The 12334-nt window shown below is 49.3% G+C and overlaps 1 protein-coding gene across 1 annotated transcript; it reads left to right on the top strand.

Annotated features, from left to right (window-relative positions):
* The first annotated feature begins 3226 nt into the window (after positions 1 to 3226).
* Positions 3227 to 11496, top strand: LAG3 (lymphocyte activating 3). Its single transcript, XM_065397583.1, has 8 exons — positions 3227 to 3281; positions 3551 to 3722; positions 3888 to 4114; positions 4449 to 4706; positions 4928 to 5221; positions 5636 to 5926; positions 6198 to 6316; positions 11392 to 11496. The coding sequence occupies exons 1-8, from the start codon at positions 3227 to 3229 to the stop codon at positions 11494 to 11496; spliced, it is 1521 nt and encodes a 506-aa protein (XP_065253655.1).
* The last annotated feature ends 838 nt before the right edge of the window (positions 11497 to 12334 follow it).

The raw sequence follows: 12334 nt of genomic DNA, 5'->3' as shown, positions 1-12334 counted from the left end.
GAGAAATCCCCGAGTTACCACCTGAGCTGGAACAAGGAGTGTACCAGGGGAAAGGATTAGGCTCAGACTAGGAAGGAGCCTAGTCTGTGGAAGAAGCTCATTGGACCATCTCTGAGGGTGAGATTTACCTGTATTCAGTTTCTTAAATGTATTCGGCTTAGACTTGCATGTTTTGTTTTATTTTGCTTGGTAACTTTGTTCTGTCATTACTTGAAACCACTTAAATCCTACTTTTTATACTTAATAAAATCACTTTTGTTTATTAGTAAACCCAGCGTAAGTAATACCTGGGGAGCAAACAGCTGTGCATAACTCTCTATCAGTGTTATAGAGGGCGGAGCATTTGTTTACCCTGTATAAGTTTTATACAGAGTAAAATGGGAGCTGGGCATCTGGGTGCTGGAGACAGGAGTACCTGCTGAGTGGCTTTCAGTTAAAGCCTGCAGCTTTGGGGATGTGGTTCAGACCCTGGGGATGTGTTGCAGCAGGCTTATGTGTCTGGCTCAACAGGACAGGGTTCTGGAGTCCCAAGCTGACAGGGAAAATGGGCTCAGAGGTAGTCTTAGCACATCAGGTGACAGACCCAAGGGGGTCTCTGACCAAACCCATCACACGAGGAGATGAGCTCTTTCATTTGAAGACAACCCTTCCAATGCTGTATGTGGAGTTAACACCTGGGCCAATATTAAGGATTGAGTGGTGATTGGGGGGAGGAGCAGATGGATGGAGAGCAGGATCCAGTCTCTCTCTGGAGGGGGGCCAGGGAGAGGGATGGGACAGATGAGGCCTGAGAGTCAGGCCTGGTCTTAGGGGTGGGCTATCTGGGCAACCACCCAGAGATACCATGGTTAAAGGGGTGCTGCATGGCAGCACCAAGGCGTGCTGCCAGTCTAGAGTCAGAAACTGCTCCCGGCTGGCAAGGGAGTGCCATGTCCCGTGTGGGGAGGCACACAGATTTCTCCCTGCTCCCTCCCTGCAGAGGAAGGAGGGACAGTGATGATGTACAGATACTACTCAAGGTCACCATCCCTGCAATGGAGCTGTGTGTGGTTGGGGAGCGGAGGGGAGCGAGAGAGGAGCAACACCAAGTGCTCCCTGCATCCAGGTCACTTTCCCCACCTGGGTTGTGCTGTGAGGCAAACATCAGGAGCTGCTGCTCTCCTGTCCTCCTCTTACGCAGCCCGAGTGGGGAGAGTGACCTGGATGCAGGGAGCCCTGACTTTGCCCCCACTCTTGCAGCCCCCGAGGGGTGTGCAGAGGAGCAGTGTTCAAGGGGGTGAGTGAGCAGCAATGCTAGGCACTCCATGCATCCAGGTCAGTTTCCCCACATGGGTGCAGAATGGGGGGGGGGGTGCAATGGTTAGGGGCACAGGAGGGGGCACAGTGTAGGGGTTAGGGGTGAAGGAGGGGGCAGGGAGCCTCAGAAGCCTAGAGTGGCCAGGGGCAATGGGGGGCATTGTGCCCACAGGGACCAAGGGGTGTGCGTGTGTGTGTGTGTGCCAGAATACAAATTTGCCCAGGGTGCCATTTTCCCTCAGGCCAGCCCTGCTAGAGTGAAGCCCCACGTGTCTCCTCGCCATGCTGCAGACCCCTCTTTCTTTCGTTCTCTTGCTCTTTCTCCTTCGCCCACGCACTCATGCCATTCCTTTAATGCTGACTCAATGGAATGGAAAGTCTATACCCTCTGCTTAGACCGGACACAAGGGACTGTTTTTGCTGAACAGGAGGAAAAACACCCTCTGCTTTAACTGTAATGTGTTCTCCAACCTCTCCTCTCCTTTTCTGTTACCTGCTTCTCTGTTTTCCTATTCCTCCCTCTTGATCACTCTGCTGACAAAAAGCAGAGCGAGAAAGAGATCCTCCAGCAGAGGTGAAATTGTGCCCCTGAGTCACCCTGTGCTCCCCCACCCCAGGGAGAGGCCCCGCCCACTCCAGTTAGTGGGGGATGTGTGCACAGAAGGGGGCACAGTCAGAAGTCACCAGGGAGGGCAAATGCATGATTAAGTCAGATAGAGGGAGGGCAAATGCATGATTAAGTCAGATAGAGCCAAAACCAGTGGGTGCTGGAAAGTATGAGCCACAAAAGGAGGGATTCTCTGAGGTGACAAGGGGGCCCCATGTGTGACGGGATGGGAATCTACGAATTGCACTATGCAAAGTACAGTTCCGTTCTCCCTGAACTTCCCAGCACCTACATGGGAGCTGGGAGAAGCCCCCACATCACAGGACCTGAAGTGGGGTCTCCCCAAAAGTGGATAGAGAGGGATCATTCCCTCCCTGTTCAGGGATGCAATGTCTTGCCATGCAGCCCCCAAAGCACAGTAACCTTTTCTGCAGCCTCCTCCCTCAGCTCCTCCTGGCCATCTCCCTTCCAATGTGGTCCTGGATTTTGGATCTACTAGTCACATTTGTCCTGGCTGAAGCTCACTTTATTTCCTGGCCCCATCTCCCACGGGAGCTGGAACAATTTTTGTGTGTGGGGGAGGGTGCTGAGAGCCATTGAACCAAACTGTAAAGCCTGTATATGATAACCACTTCAAGCACTCCTAGTTCCAGGACCTATGCCATCTCTAGTCTTAGTCCTTTTGGGTTATTTGCCTGTCCTTCCTGTTTGCAGCTCCTCATTTAGTGTCCCCTGTGAATTGGAAAAACAGAAAAAGAAAGCATATATTTGAGAAAGTAAAAGAAAAAATGGAAAGAGGAACAAGGCATTTTGAAAAGACTCAAACAATTGGCGGAAAGATCAAACCAAAAAAGGTAAGATGAAAGAAAAACATGAAGGGCACTTGCTGGGAAGTGTCTTCTACAAATTTTCCGCTGTCTGGGTAGAAGCGAAACTGTGAAGAAAACAACAGAAACCCAGAGAGAGAATTTCCACTAAAAGATGCTTAGAACACGATCTCTGACTCCTTCTTCCTCTGTCTCCATCTCTTTCTGCACGTGCCTCAGTCTGATGCTGGTTTCTTGGCTGTGACGCATCTTCTCAGTGCTGTGAGGAAATTAGCTGCCCACCCGCATTATAAGGGCATCTAGGGAACAGGCTTTGATCAGAACGAGAGAGAGCGAGTGAGAGAGCAAGTGAACGAGAGAGTCTGACTGACCCATTCACTTGTCCCCTTCTTTGTCCAGTCCATGCCTCATTCTCACTCATCCCTTGAAGCTTTGGATCCATTCTGGCGGTGAAGTGAGTGTGGAGACACATCCCCTTTGTCTCCTTGATGCCACCATGACATTGGCATTTATGCCACTGTCTCTCACCCTCACGCTGCTGGTGACCAATGGTAAGGGGGGCTGAGTATTTTTGGGGGTGGAGGGTAGTTGCACTGGGGACCTTTGGGGGTTTACTTGGTCCACAGGATTTTAGCAATTCAAAGCTGAACACTTGGCAGATCTTGCTTTCCTGACCCTTCAGTGTTCCCTTATTCCCATATTGCTCCCCAGCCCTCCTCCATTCTCCTTGGCAGGGTCCTCTCAGGACAGGAAAAAAACTTCTCCGCTCCCATTTCTAACCCTCCCCCCCCCCCCCACTCAGTTCTCTGTCTTGTTGCAGCCAGCAGTACTTCCCCTGGAGCACCAAAGGAGCAGAGGGGGGAGCAGAGGGTGTGGGCCAAAGTGGGAGACCTGGTTGTGCTCCCCTGTCACCTGAGTCCTCAGGAGCTGCAGAGCAGCTGGAAGCAGCTGTATGAGAAGACAGCTGTCCGCTGGGAGCGGCATGGGGAAAGGTAATGCAGGCTGCGAGGGTGGGGGTGCCGTGCTTTTTGATTCTTTTCCTATTTCTTCTCCTCTTCCACAGTCTTTGATTCCCATCCCCTCTCACTGCCTTTCCTCCCATCTCTTTCTCTCCCTCTCCTAGTACTAACTCATTTTCCCCCTGCTCATATCCCCAGCTCCCACAAAGAGCCCCACATGGTGCTGGAGGTGGAGTACAGTGGTCTCCTGAAAAGAGCCCGATCCATGATGCCCCGAGCCTCAGTTAGGGAAACCGGCTTCCGCCAAGGGGACTTCTCCCTCTGGATTGAGCCACTACTGAGTGACGATGCAGGCCATTACGAGGCGCTGGTGAGATATGGCAAGGAGACTCGGCGCTGCCATTTGGAGCTGGGCATGGTGACAGGTACGAGAAGCTGGAGCCCAACAGGGATCCCTGGAACAGAAGGGTACTGTCAGTTAGGACCAAAAGTCCTGGGAGGGGAGCCCAGGACTGGAACAGCAGGTTAGAAAATGAGATGCAGCCTCCTGAGATTAGGCAACTCCCCTGTCTTCATCCCATGGGTTGAGAGCTCCAGAGAGGGAAATCTCTAGGTGATAAACACAAGGAAAACGGGGAGACCAAGGACAGGTTGGTTGTCCCTTCAATGCCCCGCAGAGAGGGGCTGGGAGCTCCAAAGAGGGAATGGTTTTAGGGCTCCCCTGTGACATTAACTTCTCTTTTCCCTTCTTCTCCGCAGTGACTGTCAATCCCCCAGGCCTCCTGGTGGAAACGGAGCCTCTCTTGCTAAACTGCAACTCCAGTCATCCAGCTAAGCTTGTGGGGATGCGCTGGTTCCATAATGGCAGCCTGGTCCCCATCTCCAGCAGGTTTCGTTCCCACCATGGGGCTCTATCCATCTCCAGGCCAACTGTGAGCGATTCAGGGCCCTGGCACTGCGAACTCACATACTCAGATGACGAGAGAGTTTCTGCCACATTCAACCTTCAAATTCTAGGTAACTCTGGCCTCCGACTCACCCTCTCAGCTCCCAGAGACCGCTGGCCTCTCACAATAGCCGCCTCCTTGGATCTCTTTGCTTCCCTCCCTGCTTTCTCAGTCATGGCTCCCCTCTGTCCCAGCATCCCCTCCCCACAAGGGGTGGTAACCTCCTCTTCTGTTGCAGTTTGGTGGACCTCATACCACCTAATGTTGCCCTACACTCTTTGTTTTCTCCAGGTTTTGCTGGGCCAGCCTCTCCTGTAGTCTATGCTGCAGTAGGATCTGCTGCCAACCTTCCCTGCCTCCTGAACCGAGACCCCAGTGCTTCCAGCATTCTAGGGGTGTCAGTCCACTGGAGCCGTCTTGCAGGAGGGGATCTGGAAATATGGGGCATCTCCAGGAATGGGAGCAATGGGAGCTTCACCCTCCATCTCCCTGAGGTGGGGCCACGGGACGCAGGGCAATACTGCTGTGCCATCTCTATCCATGGCACGACCATCACTAGGGATGTGACCTTGGCAGTGATGACAGGTGAGCAATGGAAGCCGAGAGGATGCCAAGGGCACTCTTCCCATCCAGTGGCTTTCACTGGCTTGGAGAAAATCTCCTTGCACACCAATGTGGTGAGTTTGGCCTGTCCAGCCTCCCCATGGGGAGAGACCCTGTGTCTCAGCTCGGGCATTTAGCTGCACAGGAGTGGAGTCTCTCTATCCACAGGATGCTGTGCTATAGGGAGGTTTCTCATGGTGGTTCAATTATTTTTCTTTAAGAAATCTGTCTTTAAAGTAGGAAAATGGGGGGGGGGGGGGAAGCCAGGGAGTCAATGAGAGAAGGTGTGAGAGTGAAAAAGGAGGAATGTGACAGAGGAAGGAGGTGATGAAGGGGTGGGGCAGGAAGAGGCTCTGCTTTCTTTGCTGAGGGTATTTCTGTTTCCCTCCCCCACAGTCACCCCAAGTATCAAAGGGCCAGTCGCTGAAGGCTCTCGTCTGCTGCTTATCTGCAGCCTCACCCACCCCAGGGGGCATGAGCACTTTCAGTGGAGGCAACTGAGTTCAGGCCTCAGCAATGGGAGCTCATTTGAGGCCACTCCCAGGAGCCCAGCAGTCCAACGCTACTATCTGGGTTCCACCCTGGAACTGACCCATGTGTCACAAGAGGATATCGGCACCTGGGAGTGCAGTGTCCATGGCTCAGAAGGGAGGCTGGGAGCTGTGGAATATGAGCTGTATATTCTAGGTACAGTCTCCCCTGTGCCCAATTCCCTCCACCCCACCCCACCCCCATCTCCCTGTGCCCCAAGATTTATGCTCCACTTGACCAGCCAACATTTTCCAAACCTCATCCATACCCCGAACTAGTCCCAACCCCCTGACTCCCCACCCCCACTCTGCCAGACCAATTCTACTATTCCCTTTCCAATGTCAGCCCCTTCAGTGCAATCCCATCCCTTTCCCATTCCAATCGCCTCCCTTTCACTCTCCTTTCTAACTGTGACTTCCCCTTACAGGTGCCCAGCTCTCTGGTCCTTGTCCCATTCTGGATGGGCAGACCTCTTTTGGCCTTATCCTTGTCCTCGTTCTCCTGCTTGTGGCCTCCATCCTGGCTTTGATCCTGCAGAACCGTAGGGTGAGTCAGTCCAATGCCCTGTCTCTGTCCATCTGTCTCCTCTCTCCAAGGCCATTGTTCATTCCTCCTTGGGCAGAACTGTCAAAGAAATGTCTGAGTAGCATGACAAAGGGAGAGTGAATGGGAGAGCTGAGAGGGAAGAACTAGGGGGGAAAGGGCTGTGATTGAGCCCATCTAAGCTTGCCAACCCTGCTTCAGGTTGGGCTGTGTGTGCAGGGCAAAGAGGCTACATTGGGTAGCCTGCCAGCTCTGCCCTGGTCATATGCAGTATGTACTGGGAATATAGGAATTGCCAGGCTGGATCAGCCCAGTGGTCCTGCTAGCCCAGTGTCCTGTCTCTGACAGTGGCCAAGTGCCAGATGCCTTAGAGGAAGGGGCAAAATACCCTCTAGTGGACAATTTATAGTTTCCTCTTAACTCCTGTCAGTTTGAGGTCCTCTTGTGCCTTAAAGGATGAGGGTTTATATCCCTTCCAAACTATTGTGGTTGTACTTTCTTTTTCATAATCTGATCTAATGTAATTGTGGATGTTCTCAATTCCCATACAGATTAATAGATTCCAAGGCCAGAAGGGACCATTGTGGTGATCTAGTCTGACCTCTTATATAACGCAGGCCCTAGAACTTCCAAAGATAATTCCTGAAGCAGATCTTTTAGAAAAACATCCAATCTTGATTTTAAAATGGCCAGTGATGGAGAATCCACCATGACCCTTAGCAAATTGTTCCAGTGTATGTAAATGTCCAGTACCTTTTTGAATCCTGCTAAGCTCTTGGCTTCCACATTATCCTGGGGCAGTGAGTTCCTGGGGCTCATTATGCAATGTGTAAAAACTCTTCCCTTTTATCCATTTTGAAATTGCAGTCTTTCAATTTTACTGATCATCTTTGTTCTGTGTTATGATAAATTCATCCTGACTGACTCTCACTCAGTTAGAATTTTGTTTTCCTCTAGAATATCCCTTCTTATTTCTCTTGTCTCTAAACACAACAAACTCAGTCTTTCATTCGGAAATCTTTCAAGGCCTCACATCATTTTCATCACTCATATCTGAAGCCCCTCTATTTTACTATCTCTCTTTAGAGAAAGGGTGACCAGATAAGGTCCTGTCACTAATTTTTCCTAGTGACCTAGGAATAGCTCCAGTAGCATTCTCCATCCCATTCCTGTGCATGCTAATATTTTGTTGGCTTTTTAACTACTGCTACCTGGTGAGCAGAGATTTCCCCTCCCCCAACCCCCCAATTTTTTTCCAATTACACAATGTCTAGGTCTTTTTCCGTAAGTGGTTATGGTTAATTTAAAACCAAATAAATTGTTGGAGTTCAGATTGCTTTCAATGTGAATTACCTTGCATTTGCCTACACCAGTGGTCCCCAAACTATTGAGGGTCGCACCCTCCCCTTACCCTGTTTGCCTCCAGGGCCAGGAGTGGGGCTGTGGCTTGGGGCAGGGAGATGCAGACAGGGGCAAGGGGGTCAAGGCTGGGGCCATGGCCAGGGGCCGAGGCTGGGAGCCAAGCTGCGCCGAGGCTGGGGACGGCCATGAGTGGGACTGGAGCAGAGCTGGGGGTAGGGAAGGGCTGGATGGTGCTCCCTCCCCACACCCTTAGGGGCTGGTCTGTGCCCTGCCATGCCCTCTTCCCCCCCTTCCTGCCCCCCCCCCCCCCAACCCCTCCTGGACTTTCCTCCATGCTATGGGCGGCAGGTATAATAGGCTGGGGAAGGCTGTGCTTCCCCAAACAGCTCTGGCCCAAGGCCCCCAATGTCAGATGAAACTCCGTGTAGACCAGAGGTCCCCAAGCTTATGGTTCACCCATTGCCCATGCTCCACACACCCCTAGGGGGCGTACCTCACACTTTGGGGACCTCTGGTCTACACGGAGTTTCATCTGCAATTGATGTCCATTCATCTAGCTTTAATTCATAGATTCCAAGGCCAGAAGGGACCATTGTCATAAGCTAGTCTGACCTCATGTATAACACAGGCCATAGAACTTCCCCAGCCTAATTCCTGTTTGGACTAGAGCAGATCTTTTTAGGAAAAAATCCATTCTTGATTTAAAAATTGCCCGTGATGGAGAATCCACAACTCTGTGCTAACTCTGTCTTCTCCAGTGTTGTTAACTTAAATAATGTTGTGCTATATGCATATTTTGCTACTTCACTGCTCATCCCCTTTTCCAGACTAGGTAAATTTTTAAAATCACTGAAGGACCTAGGATCTCAAGTCACATTTTCAAAAGTGATTTAGGTACTTGGGGAAACTAAGGCTTATTGCACTTCAACAGGCCTTAAGTGAATAAAAATTGCCAAGTTGCTTCTGACAATGCGACTTCCAGGCTCCTAAATAGGGTTCATTGAAAACTCGTTTTTTGACTACATTAATTTTTTTGCAAAAATTACTTTTTCAGAAACTTTTGACTTGTCACCGAGAATCCAAAATTTGAATTTGGAAATGCCAGAAGTGTGTCTCATGGGAGTTGTTGTTTGGGTGCCTCATGCCCCCATTCTTCTCTATGGGCCAAGTTCTGCGACCAGACTACCATCTTCCATGATGCACCATGGCTGTAGAACTCCCATGATGCACCACAATGGCTCAACAAGAGGGGAGATGTAGACTGACCAGGGTGCCTGGCCCATAGAGGAGAATGTGGGCATGGGGCATCCAAACTACAAATCCCATGAGTCACTGGTAGCATTTCCAAATGGAAAGTGTTAGTGTTTGGCCAAAAATGTTTAGGTTTTGATTTTTTTTTTTTTTTTTTTTTTTTCCCACCAAGAAGTCAAAATTTTCTGTGGGGGATGCCCCCATTTTCTGGCCAGTTGTACTCCTAAGTCTTTTAGGCACTTAAAAAAATTGTGCACACAAAAACATGATAAACACCTGTCCTAGTACAGAACCTTGTGGCACACCACTACTAACCTTTGGCCATGATGAAAATGTATCATTTATTCCTACTTTCTCTCTGTTAGCCGGTTTCTGATCCATAATAAAACTTAACCTTTCACACCATGCTACTTAATTCCTTAACAGCATCTCAGAAGGGACTTTATCAAAGTCTTCTGAAATCTCCCCCTCTTCCCCCCCCCCCCCAAATCATGGCAACTGGGTCATTCTTTATTCACAATATTGCTGACTCATTCAGAGAATTCTAATAGATTAGAGTGGCATGATTTTCCTTTGCAGGCACTAGTTTATAGCGATCAGATCATGTTCTTCTAAGGGTTTTATAGTGCTCTAATTATTGTTTCAACCAATTTTCCTGTTCTATGGTAACTTTTGTGCTACAGTTTTTCTGGGGCTGAGGTCAGACTCACTGATGTGTAATTATCAGGATCAGTGTACACTTGCTGATTTTAATGAGGCTGCATATTCTTGTTAGCAGCATCAGACCCAGGTCCCATCGACTCCTGGTGACTTGTCACACTTTTTTAATTTATCAGTTTGTTCTAGGATCTCCTTTTTTCAGACTTCAGCCTCTCGCAGTGCCTCAGCTTTGTCACCCTAAAGAGCAGGTCTTTGTTAGGTATCCCCCCAACATCCTCAGTGGCAAAGACTCATGCAAGGAAATCACATTTCTTCTGGGCAAACTTGCATTGCAACTTCCTCCTCTAATTGCTCCCCCAGTGGTCCATAGGACCCAATTATTCTCTCAGGCTTCCTGCTTTTCATATACTTTACTGGGGCTATGTCTACACTATTACAGTAAGTCAACCTATGCTACACAACTCCAGCTACATGAATAACTAAGCTGGAGTCAATGTACCTTAAGTCGAGTACTGCAGGGGGTTGACAGGAGAAACTCTCCCATCGACTTATCTTATTCTTCTCATCGTGGGTAGAGTACAGGGGTTGACTGGAGAGTGATCTGTCAATTTTGTGGGTCTTCACTAGACCCGCTAAATCAACCGCCGGTGGACTGATCTCAGTGTTGATCCCAGCTGTAGTGTAGATGTAGACTGGCTCTCAAACTCTTTAATACCAGGACCTCTTTTTCTATAATGGGGACTGCTCTCATCTAGCAGGGCTATCCCTATCCCTATTTCGCAATATAGAAAGGACAAGCCCCTGTTCATCACCCACCTGGAGGTCTCAAAGCTCAAGCTGAGAACCCATGGTACACTTGAAGAGTAACACCCCAGAGTGTACTTCAGTAGAGGTGACCCTGAACCTTTCAATACTATTAGAGTTATGTATCCACAGGATAGTGCTCCTGAGTGTATTTTGAATGATTCAAGGTCTGGAAAGCCTGTCTCACCATGAGAAACTCAAGCAGCTCAATCTATTTAGTTTCACCAAGAGAAGTTAATAGGTGAATTGATCACCGGCTACAAGTATCTACACAGGGAAGGGATTTCTGATAGTAGACAGCTCTTTAATCTAGCTGAAAAAGGCATAGTAAGCTCCAATGTTTGAGTTGAAGCTAGATAAAAGGTTGCACCTTGTTTCTAATCTGTATTTAGCAGCAAGTTTGATTATCCACTGGAACAATTTACCAAGGGTTACGGTGGATTCTTCAATCAAGACTGGATGTCTTTCTGAAAGATACACTCTAACTCAACCAGAAGTTATGGGCTTGATGCAGAAATTCCTGGGTGCGTTCTCTGGGTGGGTTTACACAGGAGGTTAGACTAGATCATCATAATGGCTCTTGGCTCCTTTCATAGATTAAGGCCACCACATTAAAGGCATAACTCAACTATACACAGCATAATATCAAGCCAGCATTCTCCACAGGAAAGGGAACTTGACTATGGAGCATGACTCCTGGGTTGTTGTTCTCAGCTCTAGGAGAGGACTGGAGTATAGTAGTTACAGCAAGGGAAACTGGGAGTCAAGTTTCCTGAATCCTATTCCTGGTTGTGTGAGAGAGAAGGGTATAGTGGGTTAGAACAGGAAGAAGTAGAAATCAGGATTCCTGGGGTTCTCTCTGTGACCATCTAGGCCCCTGAGGGATAAGACCCACAGTGGCTATTCAGACCCAGGGGCCAGATCTAAGCATCATGCTGGGGCAGGATGGAGCCTATGCTAGATCCATTCCCCAATCATCTTTCTTTCTTTTTCCCTTTCAGATATTCTCCCCAGCCTTCCCGGCACTGGAGCGGGTGGTTACCACACCAGGGAATGCAGGAAAGGATAAAGGCCAGGAAGGGAAAAGCCTGCAAACAGAGTGCTGATGGAAGAGAAGGCACAAAAGTCAATCAGAATGGCAAGCACTTTGATGGGAAAACAAGACTCTGCTACACAGCTGGGGGATGGGAACCATTCAGACTTGTTCAGAGGGCATGGAGGTCACATGGACACAGCCTGGGGACCATGCCACTGCTGAGGGAGTGGGAGTCATATGACAAAGGAGATAGGAGTCACCTGGGTGCAGGAAGGTTGGGATGGGGGGGTTGTACAGGTTTCTGAGCTTCCTTTTTGGAGATGAAGGACTCCAGTGTTCATAACCTGTTTCACTTCCACTTGTTTCTCTCACACCCTTTGTCTCCTTTGGCCTTTCTCCTTCCTTGGAGGGGTGTCAGTGGCCTTTAACAGATGGGGAGATTGGCAGAGACCTGGCTCCCTTTTGCCCACAGGGCATTTAACTTCCCACTGCCAACTTCCCTCTCTGTATCCCATAAGCACCCTGCTCCGGCACTTATTCGCTGGCAGAGCGGATCCTGCAGCCAGAGATATTGCATTGTTGAGTTTTTGCTATAGTTTATTAGCACTCAGAAGAAAATATCCTGCAATAAAACCCCCCCACTGGAAACCCTTTGGTCTCTGTGTGCATTTGGGGTGAAATGGGCCTGTCTAGCACATTGTTTGCATCTGGTTGTCTGTGTGAAGCAGCTTCCCTGAAATCTGCCCCCCTTCTGTGGATTTCACTTTTATTTTTGATTTCCTGCTGTAGATCATTAGTTTCTGGCCTTTCAGGAAGGAAAACAAAATGGCACTAGAGAAGGAAAAGTTACACGCTCTATCCATCCATCCATCCATCCATCCATCTCTCTCTCTCTCTCTCTCTCTGTA

The sequence above is a fragment of the Emys orbicularis genome, chromosome 1 (genome assembly GCF_028017835.1).
Source record: "Emys orbicularis isolate rEmyOrb1 chromosome 1, rEmyOrb1.hap1, whole genome shotgun sequence".
Lineage (NCBI taxonomy): Eukaryota > Metazoa > Chordata > Testudines > Emydidae > Emys > Emys orbicularis.
This window is presented reverse-complemented; position numbering and strand designations above follow the sequence as displayed.

What these genes read in the sequence shown, in the direction of transcription:
- LAG3 (XM_065397583.1), top strand. Translation starts at nt 3,227, where the DNA reads ATGACATTGGCATTTATGCCACTGTCTCTCACCCTCACGCTGCTGGTG. An exon ending in GGAGCTGGGCATGGTGACAG is followed by an intron (nt 4,115 to 4,448) that starts GTACGAGAAGCT and finishes TCTTCTCCGCAG; the next exon opens with TGACTGTCAATCCCCCAGGC. An exon ending in ATTCAACCTTCAAATTCTAG is followed by an intron (nt 4,707 to 4,927) that starts GTAACTCTGGCC and finishes TGTTTTCTCCAG; the next exon opens with GTTTTGCTGGGCCAGCCTCT.